We start from the raw sequence: 23,107 nt of genomic DNA on the forward strand, positions 1-23,107 counted from the left end.
AAATGCGGTACTGAACACCTCAGAGGCTTGAATCCTGCTCGTCTTGCGAGACAACGCTCGCAAACCGAGTCAGGATTTTTTTTAAAAACAGCTCGTATTGCGAAACTCTCGTAAACCACGTTACCCGCAATCCAAGGTTATAATGTACTGGAAAAAAAGCCATTAAAAGACCCTACCACACCCATATTTACTGTGACTGAAATCAATGAAACCAAGTATTGAAACCAATGGGCCAGCATTACAGCCAGGCAACAAAAACATTTCAGGAGAAAAGATCAGCAATGGCAGCACACATCTATAATTCCCCTGATGGGTTCACTTTAAAGTGATTTTTCTTTTTCCAGATAAGTAAGAAAAAATGAAAACCTCTGTCAGACTTTTGTGACTTTTACTGCTATTTGTGTCCCTCTTGGGTTAATTTCTCAGTGCCATGACAGTAATTAAATGACTAAGATTACCTATTTTTTTTTTTTTTTTATACAGTTGAAAGTCCGAAGTCCTGTGCCTCTGCAGCCACAATCTTCCGGTGTGGTAGGGGTTAATAAGAGTGCTTACAGAAGAAGTAAACCCATCAATTTGATAGTTTAAAAAAAAAACAGTTAACATTTCCGGCATGCTGTAAATGCTAGCTGTCACATTGGTTGTACTCTCAACCAAACTGTCAAACCATCCAATGGCTGGTGTCATAACGGATCACATGTGCAGCATCACGGCAGTTGCAGATTAAAGAGTGGCCAAGATGGCAGCTTCCTCGGCTGAAAATGATAGGAGGGTTTAGTTCCACTTTAAAATGTGATAGGCACTCTTCACTGTGCCCACCCTTTCTGCCCCCTCCTCCATTCATAGAAGCCATACTATAGCTTCCATAAATGAAAATTGCTCTATGAATGGAGGAGGAAGACTTTTCATTCATCCACCCGTCCTCTTTTCGTAGATCGCTTTTCATTGATGGAAGATAAAACAAGGCTTCTATGAATGAAGGAGTATATAGCTGAAGAGGTATGGAGGAGGGCAGAGGACTTTGAACTTCAACTATAAGAGCAGCCAGCAGCTCAAGGTACACTTCTTGTAGGCAAGAACAGTTAGCCACTTTGCCACTAGGTGGCCCTATACCAGAATAGTGTCCGGTACAGCAGGTAATGACACTAAATGTTAGGCCCCTTTTAGGTAGAGCCCTTCCTCAAGTGATGTCAGGGGTGAGTCAGAACCCCTATATAAGCTAGACACAGAGAGTCTTGGGGCATGATAGCTGAATACGTCACACTTGTGCGCATGTGGTCCACACACGTAGGCCTGGACAGAGCAGGAGGTCGGCTGGAGTGGACCTGTATGGAGGAGGAGCTGGCTGTAGTCATTCAGTCCCTAACAGAGGTGGGGCGGATTGCGTAAGGCCTTGTAGGCCAGGCTGGAGATCCCTGTATGAGGCTGCTTGCCTGGAGGGTTCCCAGGAGAGGTGTACAAAGCAAGGAGGTGTCTACAGAGAGCACAGTCCTGAGTACTTATGACCCGGGGCAGAGGAAAGACTGTAGGGAGTTGGCTGTGAGGTGCTGCACGTGCTTTCACTTGTGACTACTGCAGACCATCCACTTTAATTGACTGTGTATGTCAACTGAGTCCGAAATGTACAGTATTGAGCAAAAGTTTTAGGCAGGTGTGAAGAAACGCAGTAAAGTGAGAATGCCTTCAAAAATATATATTTTAATTGTTTATTTTTATCATCTTACAAAATGCAAAGTGAGCGAGCAGAAAAAAAATATGGATCAAATCAATATTTGGTTTGACTATCCTTTGGCTTCAAACCAGCATTAATTATTACACTTGCACACTTTGTACACTTGCACAAAATCAGGGATTTTGTAGCATAAGAGTCACATGTGTGATTGGCCCCCAATTTATTCTGCAGCAGGACAATGACCCCAAACATACAGCCAATGTCAATAATTAAGAACTATCTTAAGCGTAAAGAAGAATGAGGAGTACTGGAAGTGATGGTTTGGCCCCCCGCAGAGCCCTGATCTCAACATCATGTCTGGAATTACATGAAGAGACAGAGGGATTTGAGACAGCCTACATCCATGATTTGATTTAGATTTCTCTTCTGTTCATTTACTTTCCATTTAGGTCATTGATAAAAGTAAACTATGAACACTTCTGTTTCTGAAAGTATTCTTAAAGTGTTAGTAAACCCACAACAGTAAAATCTGTCTGTATATGCACTAAAACATGCTTATTACAACTCACTGTGGAACCTAAGGTATTAATCCTCCACATTGTGTAAAAAGGCTGTTTGATCCTGTCTTCTCTGATCCTCCCCTTCTTCTACTCTCCCCAATCCAACTCCTAATAAAACAAAGTCTTGGGGACACTCTGCACATGCTCAGTTTGGTGTGTTTTGCTATAGAGGGGTTTTTTTTTGGGGGGGGGGGTGCATGTGATCAGCACAGGGCCAATCAGCACTGTCCAGGCAGAGGGTCAGGGGTCCTGCAGCCTCATAAGACAGTCAGAGGAAAATGAAAACTCCTCCTACAAGCTTTAACCAGACATTGATAGAAATCACAAGCCTGCTATATACTGCTGATGAGAAAAGGTATTTAGCAGTTTATATTTACCAAAATAATTGCATTTCCATGTTCTGTGTACTGTGGGAGACCAGATATAGTGAAGGCAGGGTCCTGGGTTTTGTAACACTAATGCCCCGTACACACGGTCGGATTTTCCGATGGAAAATGTCCGATCGGACATTGTTGTTGGACATTCCGACCGTGTGTGGGCTCCATCGGACATTTTCCATCGGATTTTCCGACACACAAAGTTTGAGAGCAGGCTATAAAATTTTCTGACAACAAAATCCGTTGTCGGAATTTCCGATCGTGTGTACACAAATCCGACGGACAAAGTGCCACGCATGCTCAGAATAAATAAAGAGATGAAAGCTATTGGCCACTGCCCCGTTTATAGTCCTGACGTACGTGTTTTACGTCACCGCGTTTGGAGCGATCAGATTTTCCGACAACTTTGTGTGACCGTGTGTATGCAAGACAAGTTTGAGCCAACATCCGTCGGAAAAAATCCTAGGATTTTGTTGTTGGAATGTCCGATCAATGTCCGACCGTGTGTACGGGGCATTAGAGTTAGAACATTTAGAGCCATTTTTCACACCTGCCTAAAACTTTTGCACAGTAGTCTATGTCCTAGTGATGTGACTGTCTTGCCATTCCCTGAACAACACCAGTAAAGTGCAGCGAAGTTCACCATTGTATGGACATTCCTTAAGGTCTATGGCCAGGGATCTCATGAGGAGTCCTACAGCAAAGAGCAAGGCACACAATGGCGGAGGGGTCCACCTCAGCTTGTAGGATCATGTTCTACCGGGACTGGAGTGGGGGTTAGGCCTTTTGCTTGGGCACCAAAATCAGCCAACCACGAGGTCCCTCTTACATTCTCATTGAATATAAGTACTGTCCCTTGTCCTAATTTTTTTTTTTCTTATAATTTTAGGTAAACTAGAGCTTGGTATACACGCAAGTGAGGTGGATGAAGAAACTCTTTCCACCGTGCTAATGTATTTTGACAGAGGGGACTCCTCCATTGTCCGTCAGAATACACTGATCAGCTCTGCAGTGGGTTGGCTGCAGCAGCTGATCAAATGAAGGTTTTCCAGCAGTTCCATTCAGCAGAAGTCTGTCTGCCTACTTTAAATCCGTGTGTACCTACCTTTTAGGCTTTAAAGGGAAAAATTGCTCCAAGAAGGGAAATGAATAAAAACACTTCTAGATCAAGGAAGGTTTAGAACATCTGTTGAATATTCATTGCTATCTATGTCACTACTCTGGAGAGTTCCATCATATCCTTCCTGTCCTGATAACGGTAGTCTGCCGCTTAGGAAGAGAGAGGAAATCTTTTCCGTTATGACACACAGCGATAAAAACTGTTATCCCAAACGGGAAAAAGTTGGCTGGAATTCCACTTTAATGTAGTCCACATGTACATTTATGGAACAACCACAAAACTTATATTTAATGAAATGTAAACCGTTCAGGCTGACAATGTGAACACCTGTACTGTACTGGCTGCTGCCATGGAAAAGAGGAAGCAGAACAGGGATCCCAATCTGTGCAAACGTCTCAAAATGAGGCCTCATACACATGGAAGGTTTGTGGTTTGACTTACAATATGCTCTAGCATAAAATCCTGGCATTTGGATGGTGCACAAGGAGTGGCAGGTGTTGTGTACAGCGGGTCTATAGAAGAGAATGGCTGTATGCGGCTGTACTTGAGTATATGATGGGATGATTTTGTGCAACACCGCAAACACACGCATGCACACAGGACATATTCCTCAAACACAGAAATTCTATGTGCAAGAAATACACTATATTGCCAAAAGTATTGGGACGCCTGCCTTTACACGCACATGAACTTTAATGACATCCCAGTCTTAGGCCCTGTACACACGATCGGACATTCCGACAACAAAATCCATCTGATTTTTTCCGAACGGATGTTGGCTCAAACTTGTCTTGCATACACAGGGTCACACAAAGTTGGTCGGAAATTCTGAATGTCAAGACGTTACGCGGTGACGTACAACACGTACGACGAGCCGAGAAAAATGAAGTTCAATAGCCAGTGCGGCGGCTCTTCTGCTTGATTCCGAGCATGTGTGGCACTTTGTGCGTCAGAATTGTGTACACACGATCGGAATTTACGCGAACGGATTTTGTTGTCGGAAAATTTTAGATCCAGCTCTCAAACTTTGTGTGTCGGAAATTCCGATGGAAAAAATCAGATGGAGCCCACACACGGTCGGAATTTCCGAAAACAAGCTCCGATCGCACATTTTCCGTCGGAAAGTCCGACCGTGTGTACAGGGCATTAGTCTGTAGGGTTCAATATTGAGTTGGCCCACACTCTGCAGCTATAACAGCTTCAACTCTTCTGGGAAGGCTGTCCACAAGGTTTAGGAGTGTGTCTATGGGAATGTTTGACCATTCTTCCAGAAACGCATTTGTGAGGTCAGGCGCTGATGTTCCAGCCCGGCTCGCAGTCTTCACATTCATCCCAAAGGTGTTCTATCAGGTTAAGGTCAGAACAGTCCCTGTTCTAATTCATCCCTAAGATGTTCTGTCAGGACTCTGTGCAGGCCAGTCAAGTTCCTCCACCCCAAACTCGTTCATCCATCTCTTTATGGACCTTGCTTTGTGCACTGGTGCACAGTCATGTTGGAACAGGAAGGGGCCATCCCCAAACTGTTCCCACTAAGTTGGGAGCATGAAATTATCCAAAATGTCTCAGTATGCTGACCTCTTAAGAGTTCTGTTTACTGGAACTAAGGGGCCAAGCCCAACCCCTAAAACAACCTCACACCATAATCCCCCCTCCACCAAATGATTTGGACCAGTGCATAAAGCAAGGCCCATAAAGACATGGATGAGTGAGTTTGGGGTGGAGGAACTTGACTGGCCTGCACAGAGTCCTGACCTCAACTCAATAGAACACCTTTGGAATAAATTAGAACGGAGACTGCAAGCCAGGCCTTCTTGCCCACATCAGTGCCTGACCTCACAAATGTTCTTCTGGAAGAATGGTCAAACATTCCCATAGACACACTCCTAAACCTTGTGGACAGCCTTCCCAGAAGAGTGGAAGCTGTGAAAGCTGCAATGGGTGGGCCAACTCAATATTGAACCCTACGGACTAAGACTGAGATGTCATTAGGCTGGGTTCACATATGGGTGAATTGGATGCGGTTTTCACTGCATCCAATTTGCATGACATGCGATTGTGACCAGCTCTAAATGGAAGCGCTTCACACATGTCCAGAGAGGCCGCGGTGCAAATTCCAAAAGGGGACCTGTGCGTTTTTGGGTGCAGTTCATGCGCAAATTCAGGCAAAAATTTGGAACTGAACCGGCGGACAGGAACGCACCAGACCACAGGCTGGAAACCGCAGCCGCACATATTTGAACCCCGCCTCAAAGTTCATGTCTGCTAAAGCCAGGTGTTCCAATACTTTTGACAATATAGTGTATATCATATGTGCATATTTACTTCTCAGAGGGGCGGTAAAATCTACTGCACATGAAAATAAGGCCTTAAAGCAGAACTCAAGTCAGAAAAGTTAAAAATTGAGATCAAAGATAAAATAATAACACCGGCTTTTGCAATATTCACTTTTAGTTCAGATATTTTCCCTGCAGTACATTTTTTCTGCTGATACACATCCTCAGTTTCCTTATTTACTCTGAGCCTAGGTCATCCTTCTCACTCCAGCCTGTGACTGGGCAGTGAAAGGAGAAGAAGCACAGATGAGTTCACCTCTCTTTCACCCTACTCTCTCCTCCTATCAGCATGCTTTTAGCATGAACTGATTGCTGCTTGTGCAGCTTCTTCTTCTCACACTACAGCCCTGCTGTACAGGAGCTGCAAGAGGCTCATACCAGATCAAATTCAGGTACTTATCCTGCTTGCATTTAAAAACATAAAATACATTTAATAATGTAACAATGATGACAGCACTGCATTAAAGTGTGTATTTTATATTTGCTTAGAGTTCAGTTTTAAAATCTTTACAGAGTAGAGTCATTCTTGAAAATACAGATGAGGATTAACCTCCCCCTCCCCCATTTTAGTGCTGACACATTCCAGTGATTCACTCAGCTACACCAGGCACGCCAATTCTGCTCATTGAAGTGCAAAGCAGTTCACATTGTGACATTGGGTCTCATCAGATCTTGTCAATCAATTTGACTGGCACTGCAACGTTGAGACTAATCCTTAAAGAAGCAGGATTGTTTATCCTACAAAGGCACCATAACAATAAAACACTAGAGAATACAACTGTTCTCATCCCATTTTATGGTCTGACGCTCTGCAAAATGCATGGAGAGCAGTTCAAATTTCTCATGTAATATATTTAGTGTTTAGGAGCCTTATGTATTAAGAGTGTTGTAGGATTTGACAGCTGATCGCACTCAATAAGCCGGTAAAGGATCAACAAATAGAGGTATTTGGGCTCATGTCAACGGGCCCACCAAATTTCCATTCATGTATGGTTGCTTTAGGGCTGCCTAAAGCAGAACCTCAGGTGTATCCTCCATGGCCAGTACTTAGCTTAACCTCAGGTATACCCTTTACAGATGGCACTTAACAAACCTCAGGTGTGCCCTCCATAACCAGCATTTAGCAGAACTTCAGGTATGCCCACATGGCTGGCTATTAGTAGACCAGGTCAAATGCAGCTTTTCTTGTCAGATGCAGCAGTCTACATTTGAATGCAGTTGCATGCATTTAAATGGAAAAAAACAGCTTTTAAATAAAGTATACCTTCCAATATGAACCTACCCTATTTAGAAGCTGTCACTGATGAGAATCGCTGATGTGACATTGGCTTTATTGCTGCCTGAAGCAGAACCTCAGGTGTACCCTCCATTGCCAGCACTTAACAGAACCTCAGGTGTGTTGTCAATTCCCAGTACTTAACAGAACCTCTGGTGTGCCCTCCATGGAGCTGAAACATATAGAATATATATACAGTATATACTGTTTCGGCTCTAAGGACACCCATTGTTCTGAGGAGGGCAGCAAGACCTTTGACTTTCCATATTTTATCCAAAGGGTTGGCTACACCACTTACACATGGACTAAGCTCCTGAGCGCAGGAGATTGTTTTGTGCTGCCCTCCATGACCAGCATTTAGTAGAGCCTCAGGTATGTCTTGTCAGAGCTTCAGTCAGCATGGCCAGCATTTACAAGAAACTCTGGTGTGTTTTCCATGGCCAGCACTTATCAAAACCCCAGGTGCGCCCTTCATGGTTACCATTTAGAAGAACCTCAAGCATGCTTTCCATAGCCAGCTTTTAGCAGAACCCAGAGAATGGGTGTGCAGCAGGGACAAGTCTGATCATTGGAGGAGAGAGAGCTAGAGAACTGACCATGATGTGCTCTCCTGCTTAGTGTGGTCAGTTTTTAATAGGAAAGCAGAGGGACTGGCAGGAACACAACACCAGGGATTTCACACAAAGGAAGCAATACACAGAGAAAAGGATACTTTCTTATACAAGTACATGGTACAGCAGGCACATATCAGGAGAATGAAGTATTGGGGTAACAAACGCTTTAAGCTCTCCCCTATTAAAGTGAATGGTGTAAAGTAGGGAAGGGTTAGATCCCCTATCAAGTTTCTATTTGTGTCTGTGACCCCTTTGGGAAGAGTCACCCTCTCTGTCTGTAGTGGTGACCATTGTCACAAATACAGAAAGTGAGGGGGATTCAAAATTTCCCATGACAACTATTTAAAAGAAAAATTCCCCTCACTTTGTAGGGATTTACTCAGACATCCAGTACTCTTACATTGGATTGGAAAGAGTCCTCAGCACTGTGTAAGCTCCAAATCAGGAGTGCTTTGATTCTTGAATGTAGCAAAGAAAAGTGAAAGGAAGGTAAACGTGCAGCTGAGGTGTTTGGTATCATTATGAAGATGTTGCGTTGCCCTGCTTGGGCAAAACATTGGTTCACATTAAAGTGCGACCATAGTTAAACCTATCCTTCCCTCTGCCCCAACATCCCAATTGAAGCTGTAAATACATACTGTAAGCTAACACCATCTTCTGATAGCCCACTGGCCAACATTCACCTTTTTGCAAAGCCCAGACCTAGCTCTAACCCTATGTGTTGGGCCTAGCATTAGCTAATAATGACTAACCTCAGTGCACTCACCCAAAATATTCTGCATGGCCCGACCCCGCAGATGGGAGGTTGGAGACTGGCAGAGATAAGGGTGCTGCATTGAGTAACCTATGTCAGGCCTTTGGGCAGGCTGTACAGTCATAAATAGGTAATACCTATAAGTGAGGTCTGAATACCTGTTTACGGTTCAACTTTAAAGCAATTGTTAGATAATTCAAGCCAAGATAGCTGTAACGTTTTCATATGCTGCCAGGAATCATCAATAAAAAGGTAAATAGCATTTGCCATTAATATGAATGTACAGTGTCTCACAAAAGTGAGTACACCCCTCACATTTTTGTAAATATTTTATTATATCTTTTCATGAGACAACACTGAAGAAATTACACTTTGCTACAATGTATAGTAGTGAGTGTACAGCTTGTATAACAGTGTAAATTTGCTGTCCCCTCAAAATAATTCAACACACTCAGCCATTGTCTAAACCGCTGGCAACAAAAGTGAGTACACCCCTAAGTGAAAATGTTGAAATTGGGCCCAAAGTGTCAGTATTTTGTGTGGCCACCATTAATTTCCAGCACTGCCTTAACCCTCTTGGGCATGGAGTTCACCAGAGCTTCACAGGTTGCCACTGGAGTCCTCTTCCATTCCTCCATAACGACATCACGGAGCTGGTGGATGTTAGAGACCTCCTCCACCCTCCGTTTGAGGATGCCCCACAGATGCTTAATAGGGTTTAGGTCTAGAGACATGCTTGGCCAGTCCATCACCTTTACCCTCAGCTTCTTTAGCAGGCAGTGGTTGTCTTGGAGGTGTGTTTGGGGTTGTTATCATGTTGGAATTCTGCCCTGCGGCCCAGTCTCCGAAGGGAGGGGATCATGTTCTGCTTCAGTATGTCACAGTACATGTTGTCATTCATGGTTCCCTCAATGAACTGTAGCTCCCCAGTGCCAGCAGCACTCATGCAGCCCCAGACCATGACACTCCCACCACCATGCTTGACTGTAGGCAAGACACACTTGTCTTTGTACTCCTCACCTGGTTGCCACCAAACACGTTTGACACCATCTGAACTAAATAAGTTTATCTTGGTCTCATCAGATCACAGGACATAGTTCCAGTAATCCATGTCCTTAGTCTGCTTGTCTTCAACAAACTGTTTGCGGGCTTTCTTGTGCATCATCTTTAGAAGAGGCTTCCTCCTGGGACAACAGCCATGCAGACGAATCTGATGCAGTGTGCGGTGTATGGTCTGAGCACTGACAGGCCGACCCCCCACCTCTTCAACGTCTGCAGCAATGCTGGCAGCACTCATACGTCTATTTCTGAAAGACAACCTCTGGAGATGACGCTGAGCACGTGCACTCAACTGCTTTGGTTGACTATGGCGAGGCCTGTTCTAACTGGAACCTGTCCTGTTAAACCACTGTATGGTCTTGGCCACCGTGCTGCAGGTCAGTTTCGGGGTCTTGGCAATCTTCTTATAGCCTGGGCCATCTTTATGTAGAGCAACAATTCTTTTTTTCAGATCCTCAGAGTTCTTTGCCATGAGGTGCCATGTTGAACTTCCAGTGACCAGTATGAGAAAGTGAGAGCGTTAACACCAAATTTAACACACCTACTCCTCATTCACACCTGAGACCTTGTAACACTAACGAGTCACATGACACCGGGGAGGGACAATGGCTAATTAGGCCCAATTTGGACATTTTAACTTGGGGGGGTCCTCACTTTTGTTGCCAGCGGTTTAGACATTAATGGCTGTGTGTTGAGTTATTTTGAGGGGACAACAAATTTACACTGTTATATCAGCTGTACACCCACTACTTTACATTGTAGAAAAGTGTCATTTCTTCAGTGTTGTCACATGAAAAGATATAATAAAATATTTACAGAAATGTGGGGGTGTACTCACTTTTGTGAGTTACTGTATGTAGGTAGGAAGAGCACATTTTCCCTTGATATAGAGTTGGCATTGACCTTACATCACAGTAAAGTTTCTTTCAGACTGTATGCATTGAAATGACTTGGCAACAATGATTCAGATCCCTGCAGCTACTCCAAGCAGACATATTTCCATGGCTACACAATGCATACAGTCAGTGAAAGGCCTTTCTGGCACCAGACACTCTATGGACGCATGCTTATATCTTGGCTCAGGGAGTCAGAAGCAATTTTTTTGGTTCCCGCTTATAGGCTCAAATTCCTTTTCTGTCTTCTGGCAGCTATACAGCTCTATTCATTATTTCTTATTTCACAGCTAATTGACTCACATTTTCCAGCTCACATAATGCAACACAAGGTAATTCCTTATGTCTCCAGCATCCAGGACAAAAATCAACACATCCCATCAATCCATAGAAGGCAGGTCAGGCCCAATTTCAGCTCGATAATAACCTCAGTGTTGAAGTTCTATGTTTGGGTTGGAACAGTTTACAAAAATTTGAGTGGATTGAAAAAGAAACCCTTTGATTAATTTATATATGGCCAACATCTTCTGCAGCAACTTGATGGCAAAATGAGTTTGTGGGAGACACTAGTACACAAAATAGTAGATAGAAACTATGGTATTTATAGTGTCTGAAAAATTATTAATATTTTTTTATAAGCATTATTATGAAAGTGGACCTATACTTCAATGATAACATCCAGTTTTGGTCCAACCGATCTTTTACTGCAGTAAATCAGAGTAGAAAACAGACATAAACTCTAATGTGTTTCGGCAAGTCCTGGCCTTAGTCAAAGTGAGGCCTTTTTTCTCAGAGAATAGGTGCAGTTACTCCCCCCTTCTGAGTCACCCCCTGTCTCTGCCACCTACCCACCTCCAAGCACCGTCCCTTGGTTCCACTCTCTACCCACCTCCAAGTACCACCACTTTTAGAGAATACAGAACCAAGTATCATTTTGTGGTGCTAAGTAATTATTATGAAATGTGTTAATGATACCACAAAAAGCAGTAAAATAGATCCCTCTGGCAACAATAGATCCACCATTGTAACAACAGACCTCCAGCAGCAATACAAAAATAGATCTCCCAACAGCCAGCATGAATATGACCTCCAGCAGCCAGCAACAGTAGATCCCTCCAAGCAACAATTCACACCCCCTCCAGCAACAGAAGTTCTCCCCCAATAATAGAACTACCACCAGCAATAATACACCTCTCCAGCAACAATAGATCCCACAGTAGCAAGCATCAATAGACCCTACAGCAGCCCCAGTACCCCTTATCATTGCATACATTCAGGGCTGAAGGAACCTGAACTGTGTTCCCCTCTTTTCCTGCTAAAAAAAGCCCTGGTCATAGCATTTCATTTTTTAGACTTCTAGCTAAGTGCACTCGAGGAAAAGTGCTGCCATGCACATTCCATTGCAATTTAACCTGGATATTGTACAATCATCATGTTCCTGTGATATACTTCAGTTTTAACAGAAAACTATGTTAGCTTTCTTGTTAGGATGCATAAAGTGTAATGAAAGTGTAGCAGTCTCCCCAACCTCTAATAGCCCGGTGGTGTCCCCCATAGTCAGGGAGAGCTGACATTGCTCCTCAGGGTGCATGGTGGGTGTAGTGCAAGATGGAAAGATGGGTGCCAGTCACTTTTAAAAATGAACAAAGAGTTTTTATTTCTCTTAACAGGAACAGGGGAGAGAAGGTTAGGGCATAGGACCCTTAGGCAATGCAATAGCAACTTGGCAGACTCGGCAGACAAAAATAGAACTAGGCAGACAGCAATAGAGAAAAAGGGCCTTTAAGCTGAATGCAGCAATCTGTATCTTGTAGCAACTGCTGTCTCCTATGGCAACAACTTCACTCATAATATCCCACTGTAGATCTTCAAGCTTAGCTCCCAGCTACCTGCTGGACTTCTCAAGCTTCACTTCCAGCTACCCACTGTATTCTTCAAGCTTCACCCACGCTACCCGCTGGTTTCCTCGGACTCTCAGCTACCCGCTGGATCCCTCAGGCTTGACTCACATCTACCCACAGTACTTATCTTCAAGCTCTACTTACAGCTACCCACTGTATTCCTGGATGAGTCTCCACTGAAGCCTTCCCATTTACTCCACTGTCCCCGGCTAGTGAAGCGTCTGCTCTGGTACTCCTTCAGAAGTCCATCCCTTTGACACCTGCCTCTGGCAACAAGAGTGGTTGACCCTCTGGCAACTTCTTCTCCTATGCTTAGCTCTGCATTTATCACAGTAGTTCCTGACAAATTAGTGAAAAAGTTAAAAGCTTTGGGTCTATGTCCTATGTCCATTGCTGCGCTCATGGATTATGGATTTTCTAACAAGCAGGCCACAAATGGTGAGAATAGGAGATCAGATGTCTAATGCCCTGTACACATGGGCGGACTTTTCGGCAACAAAGGTCCGACAGTCTTTCTGACGGACTTTCAACGGACTTTTGACGGACTTCCGACGGACTTTCGAATGTACGGACTTGCCTACACACGATCACACCAAAGTCCGACGGATTCGTACGTGATGACGTACGACCGGACTAAAATAAGGAAGTTCATAGCCAGTAGCCAATAACTGCCCTAGCGTCGGTTTTCATCCGTCGGACTAGCATACAGACGAGCGAATTTCTAGATAAGAACTGGGTCCGGATGAGTTCCGACGTAAAGATTTGAAACATGTTCCAAATCTGAAGTCCATCAGATTTTCGACAGTTCTGATGAAGCCCACACACAGTCGGATTGTTCGCCGGATTCAGTCCGTCGGAAAAGTCCGGTCAATAAGTCCGCTCGTGTGTACAGGGCATAACACTATTATTTTGAATACAGGGGTACCACAGGGATGTGTGTTAAGTCTGGCCTTGTTTACATTGTTTACGCATGACTGTACTCCCATACACTATAGTGAAGTTTGCTGATGACACCACTTTAGTGGGACTCATACAAGATGATGAGACAGCTTATAGGCAGGAAATGAAACATTTGGTTGAGTGGTGTCGAGAAAATGATTTAATACTCAATACGGCAAAAACTAAAGAAATAATAGTGGATTATAGGAGATCAAGAAAGATCAATCATTGCCCGGTTTATATAGGTGGTGAGGAGGTGGAAAGGGTGGACACTATTAAATTTTTGGGAGTGCCTATTACAAAGGAGTTGTCATGGGCTCAAAATACTTTTTTTCTAGTGAAAAAAGTGCAGCAGAGACTGTTTTTCCTTCGGAGACTGAAGCAGGCTGGATTGCGCTTAAGGCTTCTGGTCAATTTCTATCATTGTACCATTGAGAGTATTCTTCTCCACTGCACTGTAGTGTGGTATGCCAGCTGCAGGGCGGAGGATAAGAAGTGCCCGTCTCGTGTCATGAAAACAGCACAGCGGATCGTAGGAACAGAGCTACCGAATTTGGACACAGCATATGCCAGCTGATTAAAAAAGCGGGCAAAAGCTATTAGTATTGATCCAACCCACCCAGGTTACAGTGTGTTTGTCCCATTGCCATCTGGGAAAAGATATAAGACACTTAAAACGCACACTAATCGCTTAAAGCATAGTTTTTTACCCTAAGGCTGTATTGTCCATAACCCCATCAGGTACAGTGTTTTAGGAATTTTATGTGGAATTCTAAAAAAAAAAAATATATATTTTTTTTATTTTTAAATAACATTTTATATTTTGATATATTTAAATAGATATGTGGACATGTGCTAGGAATATGTATTTGTGGTTTTGTTGAGAAATGTTTTGTTGCTGCTGTAAAGAGAGTATCCGGAAAAATGTTGTTGTATGTATGTGTACAATGACAATAAAGTATATCATATCATATCTATGCTTCCTGGCAACGATCAGGCTCCCCTCAGGCTGAGCCCCTTCACACGTGGCTAGGCCTCAGGCTTCAGGCGTATACCTCTGCTGCTTCTGCACACACACCCACCCAGGCCGTAGCCCGGGTGGAAAGAACCCCGATCCCCTGACTCCTTCCAAATAAATAGACTATCCCAGCATGCTCAGCGGCCAAAGAAAACTCCTGCTGATTGGCTGAGACAACATATCTACTCATAACCTGAATTCACTGCAATCTATCATCCTAATGTCAAATGCAACAGTGCCACCTATTGGCAGAAGAGAGGTATCACAATTAAACTCAAGCTTAGGAGAAAACCATTTGATCATGGCTACAAATTAGCCAGGCTAATTACCACCTAGAGCACAACTAAATTTACAAGCAGCCCTGTTTAGGACAAGGGTGCTACAAAAGGATGGATATGCTTACCTTTTCTGGATAAAATGCTGCTGCTGGCATTTGATCAAATAACCTCTGCTAAAGGGAAGCATAAGCCATCCTTACCTTTAATCCTTCATTGAAGCCACGATTGTAGGACCAAATTCCTAAGCTTTTGTTCATGTGACCAGCACTGGACGGCGCCTGGAGCACAACTTTTACCTGGAAAGAAATATCAGCTCTTCTGTAATTGCTTCTTTATCCATCCTAGTAAAACAGTTAAAACAACCCTGTGCTTTGCCTAGGCTCCAATGCCAGCATTAGCTTCCCTTTGTTCAACATCAGAAGTGATAGAAATACTCATTACTTCCAAGTCTGGAGCAGTGTGGAAGCGCTAATGTTTGGTGATTAGCCCAGGGCTGTCACAGTCATGTGTAATCAGTCATGTGTATCTTTAACTCCAAAGTGGAACTGGATGTCGGGCAGCAAAAGTAAAGGGAAGTACAGTATACAGGGGCTGATTTATACTAAAACTGAAGTGTGCGAAATCTGGTGCAGCTCTGCATAGAAACCAATTAGCGTCCAGGTTTTATTGTCAAAGCTTAATTGAACAAGCTGAAGTTAGAAGCTGATTGGCTACCATGTACAGCTGCACCAGATTCTGAGTGCTACAGCTTTAGTAACTCAACCCCTTTATGTTGTTAGGGATGTGGAAAATAATATTAACACATTGCTTTGCCCTACATGGGCAAAGCCCATGTTCCCTTTTATTAAGCTATATATTTCATTTATGTTATTTATTATAGCTCTTTGAAAGACCCATAAACTTTCAATCAAACATGAATCTGAAAATCGTGCACTGAAAATCGTGCACTGAAAATCGTACACTGATTATAACTAATTAATATTATAACAGTATGCATATTGTAACTAAACACCACTCCTTCACCCTCCCTTTGAATTTTACAGTACAATGGATTGTGCTTGCAAGGCAGTATGGGTCTTCCTGGGCGAGATGGTACTCCAGGAGTTAACGGAATTCCCGGAACACCTGGCATTCCGGGACGTGATGGTGCGAGAGGAGAGAAAGGAGAATGTATGAGAGAGAGCCTGGTGGAGCCCTGGACACCTAACTACAAGCAGTGCGCCTGGAGTGCCCTAAACTACGGCATAGACCTAGGCAAAATCACGGTGAGTGTGCTTTAAGCAGTTGGTTTTATGACCTCATTACCTTTACTCAATAAGGCAGCCGTTCTCAACTAGGGTTCCTCCAGTGGGTGCCAGGGATCCGTTAAGCACCTCTAGTCCGGGCCTTTTCTGGAGCTTTTTGGTTACATGTAAAAATCAGTATTTTTGGCTAGAAAATTACTTAGAACCCTCAAACATTATATATGTTTTAAAGCAGAGGCCCAAGAGAAGAAATTGGTGGGTTTTGCAATTATTTTTTTTCACACGGTATTTGCGCAGCAGTTTTTCAAACGCAATTTTTTGGGAAAAAATACATGTTTTTGAATTTTAATGCAAAAAAAAAAAATACATAACCCAATTTTTGCTAAAATATAAAAGATGATGTTATGCCGAGTAAATAGATATCAAACATGTCATGCTTTAAAATAAATCCCGAGATCCCTTCTCTGCACTTAAACGCATTCAAAACACCAAGATCGGTGTTTTTGAATGCTTTTGAGTTTTAAAAAATGGAGCCGATTGTTTCGGAGTAAACCTGAAGTGATGTCATGTCATCGCTTCCAGGTTACTGTTATCAACAGTGGATCAAAGACGATCATGGCTTTACTTGGCAGTCCGGCCAGCCGGCAAATGCCCCGGCTGGTTGCTTGGGTCTTCCACTGGGAGGGGAGAGCCCGAGCAAGCCGCGGAGGGGGCGATGTCCCCACCTGCTGCTTGTAATGGCAATCGAGCGGCAAGTCAGCCGTTCTGATAGCTATTACAAGAGAGCTGATCACTGGCTCTAAAAAAAAAAAAAAAAATAATGGGATGACGTTACCAGACATCATCCTGGTATAACCACTGAAAGTCTAGCAATGTATGAGAAGTTGTTAAACAAGGAGCATATTCTGCCTCTCAGATAAATTACCACTGACATCAATGATCTTTTTAACGATCTGTAAAAAAAGAACATTCTTCCCACTGGCCACCACACTAATGTACTATGAGCTGTAGATATAGTAAATATTGTCAGGGGTTACCTGAGACCTAAAAGTTATTTCAAGGGTTCCTCCATGTTAAAAAAAGTAGCAGTAAGGCATTGTAATTCATAATTTTGTATAAAAATACAATTACAAAATATGTGAATAGCATGAAAACATAAAAAATGTGAAAAGTAAAGCAAATAAAGTTTAGGAACCAAAGGGGGCACCAATTAGTTAAATCAGTGCAAAGTGAACAGTAAAGAGATGGAATATAGAACAAGTTATAAAAGTTACTCAAAGCGAACTCCACTTAGACATTTTTCAAACCTCAGTGGCCCAGCAGAATACAAAAGGCAGTTTTTGCTGCAATCCTTGCCTCCTTTTTGGAGCTGTCCCTGTAGACCCACTTCTATGCAAACTGCAACCTGCATATGTATGAATCAGGCCTTACAGAGGCAGGTACACAATAACAAGTCTGTCTGGACACAAGAGCAATAGGGATGAGCTTCGTGTTCGAGTCGAACCCATGTTCGACTCGAACATCGGCTGTTCGATCGTTCGCCGAATTGCGAACGTTATGGGCCGTTCGCGCTAAATTCGTGTGGCGCGTCACGGCCCATAATTCACTGCGGCATCGCAGTGCATTGCTGGCTGATGATTGGCCAAGCATGCACTATGACCCGCATGCTTGGCCAATCACAGCGCCGTCAGTAGAGAGAGCTGTAATTGGCCAAAGCCAGGGTGGCTTTGGCCAATTATGGCTCAGGGGATTTAGTACACACCCCACACTATATAAGGCCGCCTGCACGGCGGCCCTGTGTAGTGTGTGTTCCGGTGTGCTGAGAGATAGAGAGAGAGAGAGACAGTGTCATTTGATTTGAGTTAGATAGATTAGGCAGAACAGTCAGTCAGTTAGCTGCACTTACAGTGTATTGTGTATATATATGCATCCCAGGTGTTGCATATATATATATATACACTGTATTCAGTTTAGCTAGATCCGTTCCTGTTATCTTCTATCTAGACTATTTACATTTAATGCAGTGCGTCCTGCTCACAGTGTTCAGCTAGATCCGTTCCTGCTATTTACATTTAGTGCAGTGCGTCCTGCTCACAGTGTTCAGCTAGATCCGTTCCTGTTATCTTCTAGACTATTTACATTTAGTGCAGTGCGTCCTGCTCACAGTGTTCAGCTAGATCCGTTCCTGCTATTTACATTTAGTGCAGTGCGTCCTGCTCACAGTGTTCAGCTAGATCCGTTCCTGTTATTTACATTTAGTGCAGTGCGTCCTGCTCACAGTGTTCAGCTAGATCCGTTCCTGCTATTTACATTTAGTGCAGTGCGTCCTGCTCACAGTGTTCAGCTAGATCCGTTCCTGCTATTTACATTTAGTGCAGTGCGTCCTGCTCACAGTGTTCAGCTAGATCCGTTCCTGCTATTTACATTTAGTGCAGTGCGTCCTGCTCACAGTGTTCAGCTAGATCCGTTCCTGTTATCTTCTAGACTATTTACATTTAGTGCAGTGCGTCCTGCTCACAGTGTTCAGCTTGATCCGTTCCTGCTATTTACATTTAGTGCAGTGCGTCCTGCTCACAGTGTTCAGCTAGAGCCGTTCCTGCTATTTACATTTAGTGCAGTGCGTCCTGCTCACAGTGTTCAGCTAGATCCGTTCCTGTTATCTTCTAGACTATTTACATTTAGTGCAGTGCGTCCTGCTCACAGTGTTCAGCTAGATCCGTTCCTGCTATTTACATTTAGTGCAGTGCGTCCTGCTCACAGTGTTCAGCTAGATCCGTTCCTATTATCTTCTAGACTATTTACATTTAGTGCAGTGCGTCCTGCTCACAGTGTTCAGCTAGATCCGTTCCTGTTATCTTCTAGACTATTTACATTTAGTGCAGTGCGTCCTGCTCACAGTGTTCAGCTAGATCCGTTCCTGTTAAATTCCTACTGACAGGCAGGCTTGTCTGGTTACAGTATATAAAGCTACCTGAAGAAAATTACAGGTGTTCTATTTGATCCTATTAGTACCACGGTCAGGCAGCTAGACTATTTACATTTAGTACAGTGCGTCCTGCTCACAGTGTTCAGCTAGATCCGTTCCTGTTATCTTCCTACTGACAGGCAGGCTTGTCTGGTTACAGTATATAAAGCTACCTGAAGAAAATTACAGGTGTTCTATTTGATCCTATTAGTACCACGGTCAGGCAGCTAGACTATTTACATTTAGTACAGTGCGTCCTGCTCACAGTGTTCAGCTAGATCCGTTCCTGTTATCTTCCTACTGACAGGCAGGCTTGTCTGGTTACAGTATATAAAGCTACCTGAAGAAAATTACAGGTGTTCTATCCCAGCTTAGTGCAGCTACAGGCCATTAGTATGTCTGGAAGGCCAAGAAGGAGAGGCAGACAGTCACAAGCCAATAAGAGAGGGCAAGCAGGCTCTGTGTCTAGTGCTGGTCGTGGAGACGGTGCATCCTCATCAGCACGTGGCCATGGGACACGCTTGGCCTTTTTTTCGGCAGCTGGCCGTGTTGAGCCGCAACATGCGGAAGACTTGGTCGAGTGGATGACCAAGCCGTCCTCATCCTCCTCATCCTCTCTCACCCATGCCCAGGGTGCTTTGTCTGGCAAAGCAGCGGCCTCTTCCCTCAGCTCAATGTCATCAGTGACTCCTTCCCTAGCTCCACCATGTCCTCATGAGGATTCCCTCGAACTGTTTGACCACAGTGTTGGGTACATGCTCCAGGAGGATTCCCAGCGTTTGGAAGGCTCTGATGACGATACTGAGCTCGATGAAGGCAGTAACATGAGCACGGACAGAGGGGGTGCCCAAGAAGGACAGCAATCTGGCAGTCATGCTCCCCCTGCTGCAGCATACTGCCAGGTTTGCTCCAGTGATGAGGAGGGAGGGGATGATGAGGTCACTGACTCAACGTGGGTGCCTGATAGGAGAGAGGAGGAGGAGGAGGAGGAGGAGGAGGAGGCGGCGGCACATCACCAACGAGGCAGGATGCCCTCCAGGGGCCAGCCTAAGGGCAGCACATTGACTGCATCACACCCCAAAGCTCCACATGTGCAGGGCGCTGCAGTCTCTGCGCGTTATTCAAAAAGTTCTTTGGTGTGGGCCTTTTTTGAGACGAGTGCATCAGATCGCACCGCTGCTATTTGCAACATATGTCTCAAGCGTATCTCGCGTGGCCAAAACATCTCCCGCTTGGGTACCACATGCTTGACCAGACATATGTTGACCTGCCATGCAGTTCGTTGGCAAGCGTATCTAAAAGACCCACACCAAAGAACAAAGAGGATCTCTCCTTGCTCCTCATCAGCTGAGATTTCCAACCCCACTAGACCTTCAGTCCTCTCTGAGACCTGCAGTGAGAGGAATGAAGGTGTAGAATTAGGTGTGTCACAGCCAAGTACTTGTGGGCAATCTGCTTTTGGTACACCGACGTCAGATTGTACCAGGCAAATTTCCCTGCCCCAGCTGCTGCACCGCCGAAAGAAGTTTGCTCCCAGCCATCCACATGCCCAGCGGTTGAATGCTAGCTTGGCAAAATTGCTAGCACTTCAACTGCTGCCTTTTCAGTTGGTAGACTCTGCCCCCTTCCGTGAGTTTGTGGAATGTGCGGTTCCTCAGTGGCAGGTACCCAAACGCCACTTTTTCTCACGGAAGGCGATTCCGGCTCTCTACCGGCATGTGGAAGGCAATGTCCATGCCTCGCTGGACAGGGCGGTCAGCGGTAAGGTGCATATTACCGCTGACTCATGGTCCAGCAGGCATGGACAGGGACGTTACCTAAGTTTCACGGCGCATTGGGTGACTCTGCTGGCAGCTGGGAAGGATGCAGGACAAGGTGCAGTAGTGTTGGAGGTTGTTCCGCCACCACGCCTCCAAAATGCTGATTGTGACACACCTCTCTCCTCCACCCCCTCCTCTTCTTCTTCCTCCATGGCCTCTTCCTCGGAACCAGCGGTGCTCCATAGGCGTTCAAGGGGCTACGCAAGTACGCAGGCCAAAAGATGCCATGCGGTGCTTGAGCTGGTGTGCTTGGGGGACAGGAGCCACACTGGGGCAGAGGTTCTGTCAGCTCTGCAGGGGCAGGTTCAGAGGTGGTTGACGCCACGCCAACTTAAGGCAGGAATGGTGGTTTACGACAATGGCACCAACCTGCCCTCCGACAGGGACAAATGACCCATGTGCCCTGTTTGGCTCACGTCCTTAACTTGGTGGTGCAGCGGTTCTTGGGCAGGTACCCGGGCTTACAGGATGTCCTGAGGCAGGCCAGGAAAGTCTGTGTGCATTTCCGCCGGTCATATAATGCCAGTGCTCGGCTGACGGACCTCCAAAAGGAGTTTAACCTGCCCAAGAACCGCCTAATCTGTGACATGCCCACCAGGTGGAACTCAACGTTGGCCATGCTGCAGCGGCTGCACACGCAGCAGAGGGCCATCAATGAGTACCTGTGCGACTATGGCACCAGGACAGGGTCAGGGGAGCTTGGTTTTTTTTCCCCACGCCAGTGGGCCATGATCAGGGATGCATGCACTGTCCTGTCACCATTTGAGGAGGCCACGAGGATGGTGAGCAGTGACAGTGCATGCATCAGTGACACTGTCCCCCTTGTCCACCTGTTGGAGCACACGCTGCGTGGAATAATGGACAGGGCACTTGAGGCAGAACAGAGGCAGGAAGAGGAGGACTTCCTTAGCTCTCAAGGCCCCCTTTATCCAGACAGTGTTCCTGCGTGCCCGCCGATCACACAGGAAGAGGACGAGGAGGAAGAGGAGGAGGAGGAAGATTGTGTCAGTATGGAGGTGGAGCCTGGCACTCAGCATCAGCAGCAGTCTTTAAGGGATCAGTCCCAAGAAACACATGGACTTGTACGTGGCTGGGAGGAGGTGGCTGCGGACCATGTCGTTCTTAGTGACCCAGAGGACTCCGGACCGAATGCCTCAGCAAACCTACGCTGCATGGCCTCCCTGATCCTGCAAAGCCTGCGTAAGGATCCTCGTATTCGTGGTATCAAGGAGAAGGACCAATACTGGCTGGCAACCCTCCTTGATCCACGTTACAAGGGTAAGGTTGCGGACCTTATCTTGCCATCGCAGAGGGAGCAGAGGATGAAACATCTTCGGGAGGCCTTGCAGAAAGGTCTGTGCAACGCGTTCCCAGAGACTGGGAGGTTACAAACTCCTGTTTCTGGACAACGTGTTGCTGAGGCTTCGGTCAGTCAAAGAAGGAGCGGTGGAGAAGGTGGCCGTCTGACCGATGCGTTCAGACAATTTTTTGGTCCGCAGCCCCAAGGTATGATCGGTTCCAGCAACCATCGCCAGCGTCTGTTTTACATGGTGCAGGAATACCTAGGGGCAAGATCAGACTTGGACACCTTTCCCACCGAAAATCCTCTGGGTTACTGGGTCTTGAGGATGGATCACTGGCCAGAGCTTGCACAGTATGCAATTGAGCTACTGGCCTGTCCTGCATCCAGCGTTCTTTCGGAACGCACATTCAGTGCTGCTGGAGGCGTGGTAACCGATCACAGGGTGCGTCTGTCCACCGACTCGGTCGATCGGCTGACCTTCATAAAAATGAATGAGTCTTGGATCACCACCAGCTACCAAGCACCTGATGCTGATGTAACCGAATAATTTTTTTTGAAATCTCAGATCCCTTCAAAGACTGCCTATGCTGATGCTGAGTGACTATCCCTGAGTAATTATCCTCTTCCTCCTCAATCATCACGCTGATAGCTTGTAAGAACATTTTTGGTTCTGGGCGCCACAACCAGTGCCTAAGGCACAATTTTTCAGCCCCTGTTTAACAGGGGCGTGTAATTACAATTTTTGATGTAATACTTTGCAGCAGGGCTCGTTCCTGCATTCCAACTAGAGTGTCTGTGAGGGGTTGCAGTGTTGTGGCACCAGCACCAGTGCCTAAGGCCCAATTTTTCTGCCCCTGTCTAACAGGGGCGTGTAATTACAATTTTTGATGCAATACTTTGCAGCAGGGCTCGTTCCTGCGTTCCAACTAGAGTGTCTGTGAGGGGTTGCAGTGTTGTGGCACCAGCACCAGTGCCTAAGGC

General features: G+C 45.2%; 1 protein-coding gene across 1 annotated transcript in view; it reads left to right on the forward strand.

The window, feature by feature from the left end:
* Positions 1-23,107, forward strand: part of CTHRC1 (collagen triple helix repeat containing 1) — a 50,363-nt gene that overhangs the window by 21,921 nt on the left and 5,335 nt on the right. The window contains exon 2 of the mRNA XM_073632084.1: positions 15,838-16,059. Coding sequence (XP_073488185.1) covers positions 15,838-16,059 — 222 coding nt within the window. The remainder of the gene's footprint in view (positions 1-15,837; positions 16,060-23,107) is intronic.

Source organism: Aquarana catesbeiana, linkage group LG05 (genome assembly GCF_042186555.1).
Source record: "Aquarana catesbeiana isolate 2022-GZ linkage group LG05, ASM4218655v1, whole genome shotgun sequence".
Classification (NCBI taxonomy): domain Eukaryota; kingdom Metazoa; phylum Chordata; class Amphibia; order Anura; family Ranidae; genus Aquarana; species Aquarana catesbeiana.